General features: G+C 37.3%; 1 protein-coding gene across 1 annotated transcript in view; it reads right to left on the reverse strand.

The window, feature by feature from the left end:
• FBN2 (fibrillin 2) overlaps positions 1-19,198 on the reverse strand; it is a 266,741-nt gene that overhangs the window by 131,054 nt on the left and 116,489 nt on the right. The window contains exons 8-11 of the mRNA XM_058277993.2: positions 17,074-17,199; positions 4,287-4,439; positions 2,809-3,042; positions 1,652-1,789 (exon numbers count right to left, since the gene is read on the reverse strand). Coding sequence (XP_058133976.1) covers positions 1,652-1,789; positions 2,809-3,042; positions 4,287-4,439; positions 17,074-17,199 — 651 coding nt within the window. The remainder of the gene's footprint in view (positions 1-1,651; positions 1,790-2,808; positions 3,043-4,286; positions 4,440-17,073; positions 17,200-19,198) is intronic.

Below are 19,198 nucleotides of genomic sequence, written 5' to 3' on the forward strand. Positions count from 1 at the left end.
TGGGATAGGGGAGGTGGGGGGTGGCCCTTGAGATCAAAATTATTTCCATAAAACTATTTTAAGGTCATTAAGATTTTCTTTTTGCCTTTTTAACTGTGTTATGATTCACACTGATGGTGCAAAAGCAGAGGTAATGCCTTAGTACAAATTAACTCAGTGATGCCAACTGTCCTAGTAATCATTGTATTCTTCACTACCATGAACTTCAGTTAAGAATACCGGTGATGACTCTGTTAAAATTATAACTCAAATTAAGTTTTGACCCTTGAGAAGTACACATTATTAAAACAAAAATGATCATTACACATTGCTGCTGCCTGAAGTACCATGGCTATGTCAAGGAAAAGCATTTGTGCAATTGTTTGAGCTGTGTCCCAAACTAGTGGTTTTTGTTTTCCATGGAATGCTATTTCTACCTGAAGGAATGACTGGCTGACATACTACAGTTATTCAGACTTGTGAACGTGGCAGACGTTTTCCTGACAAGAATAAAGCGAGCCTGCCACTTTAGGGAAAACAGTAAGATTGACAAGGTTAAAATTTCAAGTGTGTAAGTGAAAGTTAGAATTCAGAAAATTCCTTGAAAGCTTCTCAATAGTTAGAGATTTTATCAAATGTGACTTTTTGGGTATTAAATAGTGATAAATGACATCTTTATTACTATTTTTCATCTATATAACTTACTGAACAAACATATTTCAAAGGAAAACTGCATGATGTTACAAAATCCACTCCAATCCTAAAAGAGTCAAATGGACTTTAATGTAACAGATTTTAGGAAGTTTATTGATATGATTTCCGATTCTACATTGTAACTAAATTTCAAGAATCTACCACTTGTTGAGATTTGGTGGAGTAGAAAAGAATATCCGCAATTACCCAAAAAGGCTCTTAAGATTTTTCTCCCATCTTTCAATTACATATTTGCTGAGGACAGATTTTCATTGTATTCTTTGACCAAAACTACCTATCACAGAAATTTAAATGAGAAGCAGGACATGAGAATCCAATGGTTTTCTGTTAAGGCAGACATTAAAAAGATTTTCAAAAATGCTGAACAAGGCATTCTTTTCAATAATTTTTGCTTAAGTAAATAGTTACTTCATAAAAATGTTATTTATAGTAACATACAATGAATGGGTTTATTATTTTTAAATGAATAAATCAATCAATATTTAAAAATTCTCATCTTTGATTTCTAGTGAGTTAATTATTGATAGATAAATATGTTCATTAATATTTAAGAGTATTAATGGGTCCTGCCTGAGAAAAAAACCTTTGTGGAACCTTTGCTCTAGAGTGTCAGATTTTAGCAGCACCTTCTTGTCCTGTATTTTTTTCCAAGTGGATTCATGCTCCAAAAAACCACTTCCAAAAAACGTTCTTTGTTATATAGATTCCTTTTAATCTTTAATTTATATCAAGACAAAAAACAATTCTTCTAAGAAGGAAGGAAAAGGAGAGACAGAGACAGAAACCACAATATTTAGCACCTGAAAGAGTGTGGTTAAGGGAGACACCGGTGTGAGCATGCCTACAGGAGAAACCCAGGATATAAGCTTTACTTCCAAGTCTTGTATAATTAAACCCAGTCCAGTTTGTTTCTCTAGTCCAAAAGCTATTCAAAAGGATTAAAGAATCAGGAACTTACCTATGCAATCCCCATTTGCATCCTGCTTATAACCCATGTTGCATTCACATCGGTAGCTAGACACAGTAGGTATGCAGCGTCCATTTAAACAAAGATTAGCATGGTGCTTACAGACATCTATTGTCTGGTTCAGAATTGCTATGGAAAATTAAAGCACAAGTAATATTTAATCATTATACATGCACTTATTTTCTTAGAGTTTATTTTTAACAGGATATTTAATAGTAAATTAATCAGGTATATATCAAAAGCCCACATTATTATTATTATTTATTTATCTGTAGGAGCTATTGGGGATTGAACCCAGGACTTTATACATGGGAAGCAGGTGCTCAAAAACTGAGCTACATCTGTTCCCCACATTATTTTTTATTTTATTAACATTTTAATGTTGAGGAACCAAAAAATATTCTTGGGACACATGGTTTAACTTGCATTTGAGAAGTTACACATCTGGAAACTTTGCCCATAATAATGTCTTTTTTAAAATTCAGGAATGTTCTATATAATTAAGTGCTTTCCATTTCCCTTTTCTAATTGCTGAATATTCAGACATAGTAAATAGATAAATGGCAAAAAGAAAAGATATAACAGTGTGGGATATCATTAGCAAGGGTAGTTCTTTTAAAAAAAATGAACTTAAATGTCAAGTATACCAATGCCAGTCCTGGCCTGAAGCCCACACTTCTCAATTTCTTAAGTTAATAAAAAAAGGGTGAGGAAAAGAGAGATATTTGCATTATAATATTTGGATAGGCACAAAGCAAGATTTATTTAATTTATTTCAGTTGAGAAATTGTTCTGGAAAATAATTCAAGGGGTGCACGCACAGGGCAGCTGCATAGGGTCAATGAAATACATTGGAAAAAAACATGCTTTGTGGCGGCATCATCTGGAATGAAGTATTAACGAGTTCTCATTTGTATTTTCAAAGAGAGCCTGGGACACTCATTCTTTTCTTCAGTTTAGCACAAAATGTATGAAACAGAAAACAGTATTTTCCTAAGCATTCTATATTATTATATTACATTTTAGATTCTGAAATGGGTTTTATACACACATACACACAAAAGCATCTTTGAAAAAATAAAGAAGATGTCAGATATCACTTTGGGCAGAAAACTGAAGAAGAGTACATGCAAAAAGTGAACACTCACTCAGTCCAGTGATGATGGGCCCCTGTCCCCCGGTCCCTGCACCTGCTCCCCCAGCACCAGGAGAAAATCCATTGCCTCCAGGGATGGGGATGAAGCCTGTTCCTCCTGGGCCATAGCCATTACCATGGCCACCTGGGGCAAAGCCATTTCCCCCAGGACCTCCAGGTCTGGAACCAGCACTCCCTGGAATCCCTCCTATTGGAAGTCCATCCATGCAAAGTCGGCGATATTCCTCTACAAGAAAAGAAAGATCGATTAAACACAAATGGAGGGATTTCTACATAATAAAAGCAGTATGTGCATTGTAATTGGTCAGTTTATCTTACTTGCATTATACGATATAAAATAGTACGTTATTATCTTGATAAAATGTCTTCATTACCTGCAGTAGCAGGAAAAGCAATACTAGGCATACCTCTTTTTTGTTGCACTTTGCAGCACTGCATTTTTTTTTAACAAATTGGATTGTGGCAAGTCTGTGTTGAGCAAGGCTTTCAGTGCCATTTTTCCAAAATCATGTGCTCACTTGGTGTCTCTGTGTCACATTTTAATGAAAGCATGTACATTTTTTTCAGACATAATGCTATTGTACATGTAATAGACCACAGTGTAGTGTAAACACAACTTTTATATGGACTGGGAAACCAAAAAATTCATGACTTGCTTTATTGCGGTGCTCTGGAACTGAACCCACAATATTTCTGAGGTATGCCTGTACTGAGGTATGCAGGAAAAGCTATCAATGTTTTTGAAAAAAATTTAAAACCTATGTGTCACATTATTTTAACTGAGTTGTATACCTAAAGAATTGTCTATATGTGAATTTTTATTTTATGCCCCTAAATACAACTCATAAAATTCCAGACACAAAATAGTGAATGAAAGAAATTTACTTGAATGAATAAAAATGAAGCCTATAGTGAATTCATTCTGTATATGGGCTTTATTTGAATCATCACCATTGCACTAACCATTTTTCCTCTCTCCTTTCTTCTCTTTAAAGGATTAGGTACTAAAATGGCTTTAGAACAATATTTTTTCTAATGTGGGCTTTTAATGATAGAGAGTATTCAGTAAACTTTAAATCTGTTGATTATTTGCTCAAGTATCAAAGCTAAGAGGAGAAGAAAGAATATAGTGATTCCCTCTAATTCTTAACTATTCTCATAATTAGGGCATTATGTCAGAAAAAACAGAAATTATTTCATTCAAGTAATTATTTCAGTATTAATATTACTATCACATATTAGTGGAACCATGAGTTTCCAAAATTATTTATTATACATTATCTCTGCCTTTTTATAATTAGATTTTGGTATTTTATGGATAAGAGATTTTGAAAGAATGTGCTTTGATTTTTCTCTCTATAACAGTACATACAGGCACATATCTTTACATGCATATTTCAAAAAGTTTAGTTATTTTCCATTACATTTATAGTTTAATGTGAAACAGACAATATAATAACTATTTTTCACCAGAGCCTCTGACAGGACAGGCCTCAGGAATGGTTCCAATGCCCCAGCAGCGGCCCGGCTCACAACAGCATTGTGCTTTTGTCATTCTGCCAGGGAGCTCTTGTGCACAACGACCGTTCACCAGGCCTGAGAAACACGTGCCTGTTCTCTGATCTGAAAATGTGTAAATAAATAGAAGACAAAACAAATTACCTCAGGTTGTTGCATCAGTCATTTCACATATTAGAAAAGTCTAGGTAAAATGAATTATTTAACTTAATCTCTATTACAGTTATTTGTTCCTTAATTCATTTATTTGGCATACATGTATTGGGCACCTACCTATTCCATGTCATATGCTAGGGAGAAAAAATTAAAGATGTGGCACTATAAGCCCAACCTGCATCAAGAAGCCCAGCCCAGACAGACTTGGAACACAAACGAAAGCCTCTGTTCAATCCAAGGTTAGATGGCTCAATCCCTAGCTGACCTGCAGATATGTACTGTTTTATGCCACTAAGGTTCTAAGGTTGTTTGTTATGCAGCAATATCAGATTCATAGAGATGGTTATTTGAAAAGGTTAGATGAATGGGAAGCTCAAGCAACTGGGCTCCTGTCTACCATAGGGGAGGTCCAGTGTTCAATTCCTGAGGCCTCCTGGCGAAGGCGAGCTGGCCCCTGCAGTGAGCTGCCTGAGTGGAGAGCTGGCCCACGAGGAGTGCAGGCCTGCACAGAGAGCTGGCACAGCACGACAGTGCAACCAAAAGAGCACAGAGGAAAGATGATAAGAGATGCAGATCAGGGAGCTGAGGTGACACAAGAGATTGAGTGCCTCTCTCCCATTCCAGAAGGTTCCAGGATTGGTTCCTGGTGCCACCTAAAGAGAAGATAAGCAGACACAGAAGAATGCACAGCAAATGGACACAGAGAGCAGAGAGTGAGTGCAAAACAAGGGGGAGCGGGGTAAGGGGGAATAAATAAATGAATCTTTGAAAAAAAAATAAAAAGGTAGATGAAATACACTCCTGTATAGACAGTGGCATCTGAGCAGAGACTTGAAAAAAAGTGACAGTACAAGTCATACAGTTATCTAAGGGAAGAGAAAGATGATGTACTTGACAGTTGAGAAGGAAAAGGACCCTATGTGCTTAAAGAAAAGCATGTCAAAGGGAAAGTTGAAGAATATGAATACAAGGGGCAAGATCTATATTTCCCTGTAGGTCATCAGATAAGGGCTTTGAATTTATTCTAAGTCTAATGAGTTACTGGATGGTTTAAAGTAGAGGAGAAAGAGTGTTTTGCACTTTTAAAAAGATTTGTTTGGCTGCTGTGAGGAGAATAGTCAGGTGGGAGACATATTTTGAAGGTACAGCTAATGAGAGCTTGCATGAACAGGTGATGGGAAGGAAAGAGAGTCATACGAATTTCCTAAGTTTTCCCCAGCAGCTGAGATAGGGAAGTAGCAGGATTGGTGGGCTCAATATAAAAAGTTACATTTAACACACACTACTTTTAGGATGCTGAATATATGAGCCTGGAGCCCAGAGGAATGGTTAGGATGGATACACAGAGCTGCAAATTGCCAGTGAATAGATGGTATCACCTGAAGAGGGTGTGTAGAGAGAAAGAGAAGAGGGCAGAGCAAGGAGCCCCCCAGTGCTAAGAAAATTTTGAGGAAGGGAAGTAGAAGAGGATTAAGCTACAGAGACAGAAAAGCATGAGCAGTGATAGTAGAGGAACACTGAAGAGTATAATATCCTGGAAGCCAGAAGAAGACATTTTCAAGAACTAGGGGCAACTGTTGATGCCAAATGCTGATGAGAGGTGAAATAAGGTAGACTATCCACCGGCTTTGCCAGGCCTGTTCTAATAAGGGGTTTGTGTATTATCCCAAAAGGGAGTGATGTGACCAACTATGACTGTAATTAAGGTACCTCTGGCAGCAGGTTAGAGAATGGATCAGCATGGTAGGAGTTGGAGGATAAAAGACAACTTATGGGGAAGTGGACTTGGCCCAATGGATAGGGTGTCCGCCTACCATATGGGAGGTCCGCAGTTCAAACCCTGGGCCTCCTTGACCCATGTGGAGCTGGCCCAGTGCTGATGCACGCAAGGAGTGCCATGCCACGCAGGGTTGTCCCCCACGTAGGGGAGCCCCACACGCAAGGAGTGCGCCCGTAAGGAGAGCCGCCCAGCGTGAAAGAAAGTGTAGCCTGCCCAGGAATGGCGCTGCACACACAGAGAGCTGACACAACAAGATGACGCAACAAAAAGAAAACACAGATTCTCGGTGCCACTGATAAGGATAGAAGCGGTCACAGAAGAACACACAGTGAATGGAAGGGGAGAGAAATAAATAAAAAAATCTTTAAAAAAAAAAGACAACTTATGATTATGAAAGACTGCATGAAATGCAAAATTGCACAAGGAGAAAGTACTAATATCATCTATAAATTTAACAGATTTATAACTGAAATCACCTTTTTTGAACCAGTGAAAAACTACTGTGAGCCTTGTTAACAATGTATTAGTCAACTATTATTAAGAAAGAAGTCCTGTCTATGATGACAAGAAGATATACCACAACAATCAGGAGCTGCATATCAGTAATGCAGATCAAACTATTAATTACAAATAATCATATTAATAGGTAAACCCCCCCTTCCCTTCTATTCCTTCCTCCTTCCTTCCTTCCATCCCCCCTCCCTTCCCTCCCTTCCTTCTCTCCTTTCTCTCTTTCTTTTCTTCCTTCATTCCTCCCTCCCTCCCTCCCTCTCTCTCTTTCTTTCTTTCAGAGGTCAGACCCTGGCATTCAAGGAAAATACTGTCATACATTAGATGGATACAAGCTTAAAGACCAGATGCCTCAGAGTCTCACTTCCAGTGATAACACATTAAAATACTGAAATGTCCAGGTTTTAACAAAAGACTGCAAAGCATATGAAGATACAGGACATGATGTCCAGGAAAAGGAGAAGATTAGAGCATCAGAAACCATCAATGTTGAGGATCAGACCTGAGGCATTCCAAAGACTTAAATATGCTCACAGAATTAGAGGAAAACAAGGACAAAGAACTAAAGGAAATCAGGAAAATGATAGAGGAATGCTAAGAAAATTTCAATAGAGAGATGGAAAGCATGAAAAGGAACCAAACAGGGCTGAAGACCCTGTAAATTCCCTAGAAGGTTTCAAAAGATTGGAGGTGACAGAAGAATCATTGAACTTGAAGAAAAGTCAACTGAAATCATTCAGTCTGAGAAGCAGAAAGAGGAAAGAAATAAGAAGAGTGAAGAAAGCCCAAGGAACCTGTGGGACAACATCAGGCGTGCTAATATACACATTATGAGAGTTCCATAAAGAGAAAAGAGAAAGGGGCAGAAAGAATATGCAAAGAAATAATGGCCAAAAACTTCCCAAATTTAATGAAAGACATGGTTATATACATCCAAAATGCTCAATGAACTCCAAATCGGATAAACCCAAACAGACCCAAGCTGTGTCATGTTATATTCAAACTGTTGAATGTCAAAGATAGAGAGAAGCAACGTGTTACATGTAAGAGAGCCTCAGTAAGATTAAGTGCAATATTTAATTGGAAACCACGGAGACAAGAAGTAGGATGACATATTTAATGGGCTGAAAGTAAAAAATTGCCAATGATGAATTCTATATACAGAAGAACTGAGGAATAAAGATATTCTTAGATAAACAAAAGCTAAGGGTCTTCATCACCACTAGATAAATCCTACAAGACATATTAAAATTCTGCAGGTTGAAAGGAAAGGATGCCAGACAACTGACTGAAGTCACATGAAGAAATAAAGGTCTACATTAAAGATAATGACATCAGTAAATATAAATACCAGTGCTATTGCACTTTTATTTTTAACTCCACTTTTTACTTCCTTTAGGATATAAAAGGCTAATGCACAAAATACAATGATAAATCAATGGTTTTAGACTCATAATGCATAAATATTTTATTTGAGACAAGAACTACATAAAGGTGGGGGATAGAGGGGTGTATGAATATGTTTGTTGGTATCAAAGTAAATAAAGTTGTTCAAAGGTTGGAAGTTAAATTTAAGCCCCATAATAACCACAAAGAAAATATGAGAGAATATGAAAATGTGCACAGACAAAAGTTTAGTATAAGTTACCAAGGGTGGGAAGCAGAGACAATGGAGATTTAATGTAAAATGACTGTAGGGTTTCTGTTTGGGGTGGAGGGAAAGTTCTAGCAATGGTTAGTGGTGGGGATACTGCAACATTTTGAATATGATTAATCCCACTGAATGGTATGCTTGGGAGGGGTTGGGATGGGGAGATTTATGTTGTATATATTTGTCCATAATTCTAAAAAGAAACTAAAGAAATAATGACAATTAAATGCAATACATGATACTAGATGGAATCTAAGAATGGCTCAAAAGGACATAATTGCAACAGAGGAAAATATTGGAATATATAATGTAAGTTTCATATCAATGTTAAATTTCCTCAACTTGATAGCTGCACTTAAGGTGATTACACGAGTACATATCCTTGTTTGTAGGAAATATACAATGCTTGCAACCTGCTCTCAAATTTTCAGTAGATAAATAGATAGATAGATAGATAGATAGATAGATAGATAGATAGATAGATAGATGATAAATGGAATGATATGGCAGAAGTGGCAAAATGTTAAAATTCATGGATCTTAGTGTCTGGGGAGCTGGGGACATGCTAGGGTTCTCAGTATGGGGTTTGTATTATTTTTGCTTCTGTTGTGTAAGTCTGATGTTTTTTTTCAAAATAAAAAGCGAGAAAGAAATGAGGTTTCAGGCAGAAAACACCTATGAGGTTAGCCCAGGGCAGGATACCAGTGATAAGAGGTGCTTGATGAATAGCAACCATTGTCTCGGCCATCATTCCTTGAGTCTGGATGTCCGACCGTGGCTCTGAAGGTCTAGTTGCAGCCTGGGCTCCCCTTGATTACTTCTGCAGATTCCTACTACTCCTAAAACACTTTTACATATGACATCAGGTTTACATTATATAAGAGTAACTAGAAGCAATGAAAGAAATAGAACCATTGTGGTTCCTAGCTTTACTTCTTCCTTTTAAAGTAATGAAGTTTTTCTTCTTATTGTCTAACCTTCTCTAAGATACTATTTCATTCTTAATAAAACTGATATCCCTGTTCCCCTAGTAATGACTAGAATGCTATTCCATATACTTTTCCTTCTTTGTCTCCCTACTTCTTCAATTAAAAACTTTTAGGAATTTGGGTTTTTCCACCAAGTGTTATTACAACTGCACACACACACACGTAATCAACACTCACTACATAGAGTGCCATAGAGTGGCATAATATACTAGCCATTCTATAGCTTGCTTTTTAAAACAACATAATCTGATCATCACCCCACTTTACTGTATGAAGAGCATCCTCATTTATTTTAAATAGATTTTTCCCACTCATTTTGTCTCTCTCCTGTCCAAAAATCTTGATAGGCTCTCATTGCCATTGGATCAACTTGAAATTACTAAGCATGGCAGTTAAGAACCTTAGCAATACAATTCTTCATCTCAACCCATCTTGTTCATTTTATTCCCAAATACTCTCTTACTCAGCTCTCTTTTCCAGGCAAGCTCTTCTCCTCACTGTCTCCAGAACCCGTTTGGACATTTCCAACATCTATAATCTTGCTCCCACCACTGTGCTTGAAGCACTCTTACTCACCCCCATTTATCTAAGTTCCTATCCATTATTCAAGATCTACTTTAGTGCTCAACTCCTCATGAATTCAGCTATAATAATCAGGCCTTTAGTTTTACTTATAGCATCTACTGACTGAAAAATTTTTTGGCAATTAATCACTCACTACCTCAAACTTTCTCTTATATGCTTATTAATATTTTCACAACATATATTTAAGTTTTTTGTTCTCAAGAATGCTCCAAGACAATACTGAGGCTGAAACTTTTGCAAAATACAGGAAAATGCTCTGTGTTGTGGGGCAATATCATATTATTATAAGAATTTCCAAGTGCTTTCTCAGACTTAATTTCTTGCTAAAAGGTCCCTGCTAGCTCTATGCACACAAAAGCAGCAGTCATATTACCTGTTATTACAGAATTTGCTAACTGTTGCTTGTTAATTCTTTTTTTAGTCATTACTGGCTACTAGTCATTCTTCTGTGTCTATATTACAATGTGGAAATTGGATATTGATAATGCCATGGGTATTACAATAATAGCGAATTCCTAAATGTCATAAGACATATTAAGTAGTGTTATTAAAAAAGCTTTGAGAGAAAAAGATTATTAGGTCTATTTCAATGTTTTTTAGAACTCATATGTATTAGCACTGCATATTGAAAAAGAATGCACTTTCCCGGATATTTTTAAAAATTTTGATTAAGCAAACCAGATAAAATTAACCTAGGAATCTGACTTTTATATTTAACATACAATGAAAAGGGAAAGCTTATCTTATTTTTATAATTAAAATGTTAAGCTAAACTCTCCTGCCATATGAAATTGTTTTCCAAAACATGAAAGAAACAGCAGTTAACTGATGCATTATAATATTCATCAGGGTATTTGCATGAACTGGAATAAAGAGTTAAGTCAACCTTCAGATATGCCACTGTCAGAATAAAGCTGCAGAAAACATGCAGTTCTATACTCAAGAAAAAGTTCTGAGTTCATCCAAAACCTTTTTGCTAGCATATATGTGGTTACAAAATAAATGGCATGGATATACCCAAGACATATAATTCAATCAAAAATAAATTCAATCTAAGAAAATAGAGACTCTGTTTTCTGAAAATCAAAGTCAAAGATCTCTTACATATTAAAATGTTAAATATATTTTTTCTCATATATGGAAAACACATACTTAGTCCAAATGTAATGAAGTTATTTTAAAAAATGCTAAAGCTGCTTATTTAATTCTAACACTGGTTTTGTAACTTTTGAGAATCATTTTCCCCTCCTTAGGGGCTTTTCTCTGTTCCCAGGGGTCAGGATTTTGATACTAAATGGGGTCTCCTGGTTAGCACAGGACTCTGAGCTATCTGAAGCTTAAGTAGGACCCCACCTACAGAGCAGCTAGGAATATCATTCAGTGCCACTATGCCCCAAAGGATGGCAAATGAGGAAAAGCAGTTATTAACCAACAGAAAGGCCTTATATTCAACTTTATCTTATTCATACATTTGTCAATTTGCTTATTTAGTCAAAAAAGACTTACTAAGCACGAACTTTTATGCAAAGGCTCAGTGGACAGGAAGTTGAACCAGCAGGACCTAAAGGAATTTACAGTTTAGCCAACGAGAAAAACACAAGTACCTGTGACAATGTGATAAACCCAGAAATGAAGGAAATGAGAAATACAATGGGAGGGGCTGATTAATTTTGTGCAAGAAGAAAATATGTAGAAATGGGCATGAAGAAAAAGTGACATCTCATTTGGAATTTAAAGGACAGGTAGGATTTAACCAGCACTGAAGGGGAAATCAAAATGCTCCAGACAAAGGGAACACAGAAGTGTGGTAATATACGACAATGAGAGAAAAGTGTGTGTGCGGTGGAAAGAGTTTAGATTCTAAAGAATTTTGAATGTTCAAGTAAAGATCTAGGACTTTATAAGAAAGGCAAGAAATAATGATAGTTATCCTAATTTAAAGCTAAACCAAATATTTGACACTAAAGAAGAACCTCAGTAAATCATTAGGAATTTTGATTATGATTAGCTAAGAAAACTTTTCCTTTTATTTCAATGAAAAAAAGTGAACACAGGTTTGGTTTGACTGGAGAAAGATGGAAAATTTTAAGAAATCAAATAGAAGGAAACAATTTAGAAAAATAAATTGAACATATCTTGAAAATAAAAAGACAAATAATCCATTTTAAAAGTGAGCAAAAAATTTGAATAGGTGCTTCTCCAGAGAAAAAATACAAATGACTAAAAAGCACATGAAGGTTTGGAAATGGATGTGCCTCAACCAAAAGGGCTCCTGTCTACCAGGGCTTCCTGGTGAGGGAGGACAACTGGACCATGTGGAGTGCCAGCCCACACGGGAATGTGTTCCCAGGCAGGAGTGCTGCCCTACATGGGAATGCATCCTGTGCAGGAATGCCGGCTGATGCAGGGTGCTGGCGCAGCAAGATGATGCAACAAGAGACACAGAGGAGAGAAAATAAGAAGATGTAGCAGAACAGGGAGCTGAGGTGGCACAAGAGAGTGATTGCCTCTCTCCCACTCCAGAAGGTCCCAGGATCGGTTCCTGGAGCCGCCTAATGAGAATACAAGCAGACACAAAGAACAGACAGAGAATGGATACAGAAAGCAGACAATGGGAGAAACTGGATCGGGGGGGTGGGGGGAGAATATGTAAAATAAAAAAAAAGAAAGAAATCTTAAAAAAAAAGCACATGAAAAGATGCTCAACATCACTGGCTATAAGGAAATGCAAATCAAAACTACAATGAGATCTCATCCTACACCTATCAGACTGGGGGCCATTACAAAAACAGAGAATTATAAGTGTTGCAGAGGATGTGAAGGAAAGGGAACACTCATTCCCACTGGTGGGAATGTAAAATGGTGCAGTCATTGTGGAGGACAGTTGGGCAGTTCCTCAGAAAGCTAGCTATAGAACTGCAATATGATCAGCAATCCCACTTCTGGTTGTATACCCTGAAGAACTGAAAGCAGGGACATTAACACCAATGTTCACAGTGGCATTATTCACTATTGTCAAAAGTTGGAAGTAACCAGCTGTCAATCAACAGATGAATGGATTAGCAAATTGTGGTATATACATAAAATGGATTACTCAGCTGTGAGAAGGAATGCAGTATTAACGCACAGGATAACATGGATGAATCTTGAAGACCTTATGTTGAGTGAAGGAGACAGTCACTGAAGAACAAATATTACATGACCTCATTGATATGACTTAAGCAATTTAAGCATACTCACAGAACTGGAGTCTGGAAGATAGGTTATCAGGAGATAGAAAGGGAGTAGGGTGATGAGCTGATGCTCAGTATGGGCAAAACCTATGATAAGGTGGAAGGGGGTGGTTGGGCAGCGGATGGGTGTGATAGTTGTACAGTGATGTGATTGGTTTAGAAGGTACAGGAATGTGAGGGAAGTAAGGTAAGGGCTTAGGTTGCATAATCAATGGAATTTCAGGGAGGGTTGGTAGAAGGAGCAGGTGAACTCAGGGGATTTGCTGGTCTGTGGTTAAAACTACAATGGCGGGAATGTTCTTTTGGCAAATATGGCAGGCAAGAGTTACTGGTGCAGGGTGTCGGGGTAGGATAATATGTGGGAAAGGGTGCACCTGAGGCATACTTCTATGGAATATGTTAAGTGTTCATCTTGTCATAGTGTGTTATCTAAGTAGGTGGAGACCCACAAAATAAACAAGAAAATACTAAACTCCCATCTTGGGGAGTCCTGCTATGTTCTCAGAGGGGCAAGAATTTCTAAGAAAACAGACCAATATGTCAAGCTCTCAATATTACTGCATGTAACTATGAACCTTATTTTTCAAAAATTGAAACTTAGTGGTAACCATAGGTTCTGAGGGAAGGGGGGAGGGAAATTAGAATAGATGGAACATAGAGCATTGGAATCATTTGACATGATTTTGTAATGACGGATACAGGACATTTTAAATTTTGTAACAACCCTCAAAAGTATACGGGTTAAATGTAAACCATAACGTAAACCACTGACCATGGTTAGGAGAAATTCTTCAATATTTGTACATCAATTGTAACAAATGTACCACAGTCTTGTAAAATGATATTAATGGGGGAGAGCGGAAGAGGGGGAGAGTGGGAGGGGTTTGGGTACATGGGAATTCCCTATATTTTCTATGTGAAGCTTCTTCGAAAATAAAGTAAAAAAAATAAGACACTGGGGGAACATACAGAAGAAATTGTCACTGTACATAGTAGGCAACAGATCTTACAGTCAGTGATGAAAAACACAATGAAAAAACTTTATTTTATTTTTGTATTTTTGTATTTTATTTGTTATTTTAATTATTATTATTTTATTATCTTTTGCAGGGACTTAGTTTTGGGGAGATTTTGGATCGCAGAAGGATCACAACTCTGCCCAGGGAGGATCACTGGTGCAGGGTGTTGATGCTGGTTTGGGGGGATATGTGAGGAGGGGTGCACCGGAGGCATGCCTCTAAGGCCAATGAATATGTTCAGGTGGTCGTGGGGCATTGTCTCGGTGGGTGGAGTCCCACACAATAACTGAAAGAATATTGAATTCTCATCCTGGAAAGTCCCGCTACATTCTCTAATAGAGCAGCAAGAATCCTCCGAGTACATGGGCAATGTCTAGTGAAGGAAGACAGACCATTACACCAGGCCCTTTATATTGACGGTTGTACTTATGAACCTTTTCTAGTGAAGCTGAAACATAGCCTAGTATTATAGATTGTCTAAGAGTTACCTCCTGAAAGCCTCCTTGTTGTTCAAATGTAGCCTCTCTCCAAGCCAAACTCAGCATATAAAAAGCACTACCTTACCCCCAGTGTGGGACATGACCCCTGGAGATGAGGGTCCCTGGCGCCAAGGGATTATTACCAAGCACCTGGTTAGTAATGAACCTGAAAAAGATCTTGAACAAAAGGGGGGAATATTAAATACAAATGTGCTTTTATGGCTAAGAGACTAAAGTAATTTGGGTGGTCATTCCAACTCAGCAGGATCTCATGACTGCCTCAGTAAGTGCCTCCAACAGCAGGGTTCCTGAGGGCTCTGGAGACATCAGATACTACAGGCAGGGCAGACAATCTCAGGAATTTGGCACCCAGTCAATGGGCCTTACTTTGGAACATATGCTCCACAATGTAACAGAGTTAGACTCATTTATAATTTCCTTACATGTGGCTCTTTTGCCTCTTTCATTTGAACCTTTATAATTAGCACTATACTTGTTAAATATATATCCCAGACTTAAATCTTCAGTCTGTTGATATGCTGGTTAAGCCCTGAATCTCAGCAGAGTTGCAACACCTACTCACCAAATCACAGGATTCACCCAGGACAACTAACAAAAGGATGACCACCTCAGGAAGTAAAGAGTGCCTGCAACTGCAAGCAATACAGTTCCTCCCATCTGCTCCATGGGATCTAAACCCCCTCTCAGTCAGACGCAGCGTGGGCATCACCATGCCCAAATCCTCTAGATTGAGGAATGAACAAACATAAGGATGGAAACCAACTGTGGACTAAAGCAGACTTAGGATTACTCTAGCCACTGAAGAAACAGTATCACTGAGATAAAGGCAGTGGCCATCAGAGGTTTTGAGGGGAGGGAGAGAGAAGAATAGGTACAACATAGGGGCATTCTGGGGACACTGGAATTGTCCTGCATTACATTGCAATGATGGATACAGGCCATTATACATTTTGTCAAATCTATAAAATTGTGTGGGGCAAAGTGTAAACTATAATGTAAACTATAGTACTTGGCTAGTAAAATGCTTCAATATGTGCTCATCAATTGTAACAAATCTACCACACTAATGAAGGATGTTAATGTGGAAAAGTGTGGGAAGGAGAGGGGCTGGGGAATATGGGAATCCCCTACATTTCTGATGTAACATTTTTGTAATCTACAGCTTCTTTAAAAATAAAAAAAAATTATATAAAAAAGTAACGTAAAACACTAATATTTGTTATGGCAAATTCTGCCTCCTAATTAATTCTGCCCCTTGTCACTCCCCATTTCAATTCATTCTCAAAGGTCTTCCATTACTCCCATTGCCTACCAAATTAAATACGCACACTGTGGCCATTTGATATTATCTATGAATTCCAAAAAAGATAATTGATCATATTTGTAACTGGTCCATTTTTCTGGGTATGATACCCTTTGATTGTATTAGATTAAGCTAGGACATCTGATTAAATTACACCCTTCTAGTGGGAGGGTGGCATATTGTCACTGCACAGACTGTTGCTCTCTAGTGGACAATACAATTTCAACTTTGGGTACTGAATTTCTCTAATTCCTGTATCACATGGCTCTTCAGTGCCCCTAAAGAGAATGATGGATCTCGCTCCTCTTTCTCGCAACTGTTAGCTTAAAGTTGGAATTGACTAGGCTCAAGGTTCAAGAAGAGAAATATAAGGGTAGCTCACTGTACCATGATCATGCACAAAAAGGCATTTCATAATCACTGTGCTTGCTCACAATAAGACAGAAGTCTGAGATGCCCAATATGGTGAACTACACCTTGACTGAGAAGCTTTGTTTCATCTTTTTAAACAGAGGACAGCATACAAAGATATTTGGCTTTATTTGAATATGCTTAAAACACAAAATTAAAGGTGTCAATTTCTTTTGTTGTAACTAGTTTTACTAGAACAAGCAAGCCTCAGTAAATAAGACGCTGACTATATGGCATGAGTCATAAAAACAAAAGAACATTTAGTTACTACATTCTGCCTCCCAAAGAAGATTTTTAAAAAGTCTTCCTAATGCCTTTGTGTCTCTACTGCTGGGCAAGAGCAAAGTCTTGGGGAAGTCGTTCTTCATTCCAAAAATGATTTTGACAATCTAAAACAAACCCAGATGGCTTCTGAAATTGAAGACTTCTTTGCAAAGAGCACCTGATCTATCAATCCCTCAGCAGTGGTACCGTTTATTTTAAACAACTCTTTCAGTCATATCCCCAATGGTTTTATAATCATTGCTTTCTTCATACCTATTTTTGACTGTTTTGTTATTATAAAGAAGCAGTGTATTGTACCTTCAAAACACGATGCTTACCGATGCACCGAGAACCATCTGTTGAGGTTACATATCCACGTGGACAAATGCAGAAATAGCTTCCCACGGTGTTGGAACATTCACCAGTTTCACATATCCCAGGAATGACGCTGCACTCATCGATGTCTAATCAAGGAAGGAAGGAGAACACGATTGAGAAAAGTCTTTAGTAAAGAGCTTTTAAAAGGGACTTTTTTTGAAGAGCTTGAGAGTACTCACGGTTGATTAGGTCAGATCATATAACCCTGAAGATACTCTTGTTTCAGGCCCTAAAGAATTTCTCACACATATCTATGGGAACTGAAACGAAAGTAAACTCCCATGACAGTAAAACAAGGCCAACTAAAGCAAAACTCTATTTCTTTTTTTTCCAAATACAATTTAAATTGGAAATAAGATGTCAATGTTTTAGTTTCCATTTTCCATCAGCTAGGGAATTAATTCTCCTACAGATTTTTAAAAAAACACATGCACTTTTAAAAATATTTTAAATCTTTTAAAAAGATTTTTAAAACATTAGAAGATTTATAGCTATTTTCTCACTAATTCTTTGAATCAATGGAGGGTGGCAAGTGGTAATTTATTTTCTGTTTTGCTCTGGGATATGTTTTTGTACAGACATTTGAATATGGGTATATTTAATGTTCTGTAAATTAATGTCAAGCTAACATAATACAGAAATATGGTACAGTGCACACTCGGGAGGCTTTGGGAAGTACCCAGTTTTCCTATTTTTCCTCCCCTTACCCACCCAGCTAACTTGGTGCTTGACAATATTCTATTCTCTTCCACGCTAATGAAATGCTTGCTTTCTTTTAAACTTTTCCTAAAGCAGAGAACATGGCAATTTTTATGCATTTAAATGTATTTCTCTTCTAGTTCAATAAATAGAGAATAGTGGAAAGTCAGAGCTGCAAATAGGTACATTGGGAACTAAGTGCTAATACATTTAAAAGGAAATGAGCCATAGTGAGGAAAATCCAGCCACTGATGCTTGGGAGTTGGTTACTCTCTTTTAAGAAAAGGAGGTAGAAAAGGGCAATGAATGTGGACAACAATTACAAGAGCCATAAACATAGATAACTACCAAAAAGCCTAAGTAAACGCGAGCTTTTCATTCTTCAAAGTTGGATTATTTTTTAAAGAATGTATCAAGAATAAAGACAGAAAAACTATATTTTTATTGTAAAGACAACGAAAATATTTTTAAAACCCCACAATTAAAAAAAAATTATTGGAATGCCTTTCTGGCATTCCTCTTTTGGTCTATTCATGATTTTTTTTACCATTTATTCTGACAAACTGTATTATGAAATAACTATATGCTTGTAAGTCTGCTTGGCATGTTCTTATATCCTCATTTTTAAAAAAGCACCAAATTCAGACATTCTCTGGAATAATATCTTCATTTGAGGCTTAACAGTTAGCTGCTGAAGGCATAGTGATACAAATCAAAATGTACCAGTTCCCCAAGAGAGATGAGAATTCTAATATGAAATGACTACATGAGGAGCAAATATATAATGTGGTAAGAATGCTGCCATCAGACTTAATCCAATAAAAGGAAATCATGTGTGCAAAATTAGGACCTGTTGCATCTTGTGTTGCTATCTTTGTGCAGTGCATCTTAATAAAACTGAATATGGATTCAGAAGATGAAACTAGAATAGCTACACTTCAAACATCAAATAAATTGATCAATCTCCTCTGAATAAGGAAGATTGGGAAAAAAAAGCACAAAGAAGAGCAACAAGCAGTACAAAAGTAAAAGACCAAAGCTCGCCTTCTGACAGATCTCTTACATCTCAACTTATATCAACACTTAAGGTGCTTATGGAGGCCCAAGACTGCTCCAAATGTAAAAAAAAAAAAGATTCTCAGCTCTAAGAATTTACTCTTTTTTCCAGGCATTTCCTCTTATGATAAATAATTTCTCTGTGCTCTACTTCCAAATATTCTTCCTGACAACAAAAAGAGAGTATTAAAAGATGTTTGGGGAAGCGGACATGGCTCAATTGATAGAGCATCGGCCTACCATATAGGAGGTCCAGGGTTCAAACCCAGGGCCTCCTGGCCCACGTGGTGAACTGGCCCACACGCAGTGCTGCCACGCAAGGAGTGCCAT

This window comes from Dasypus novemcinctus, chromosome 2, assembly GCF_030445035.2.
Source record: "Dasypus novemcinctus isolate mDasNov1 chromosome 2, mDasNov1.1.hap2, whole genome shotgun sequence".
NCBI lineage: Eukaryota > Metazoa > Chordata > Mammalia > Cingulata > Dasypodidae > Dasypus > Dasypus novemcinctus.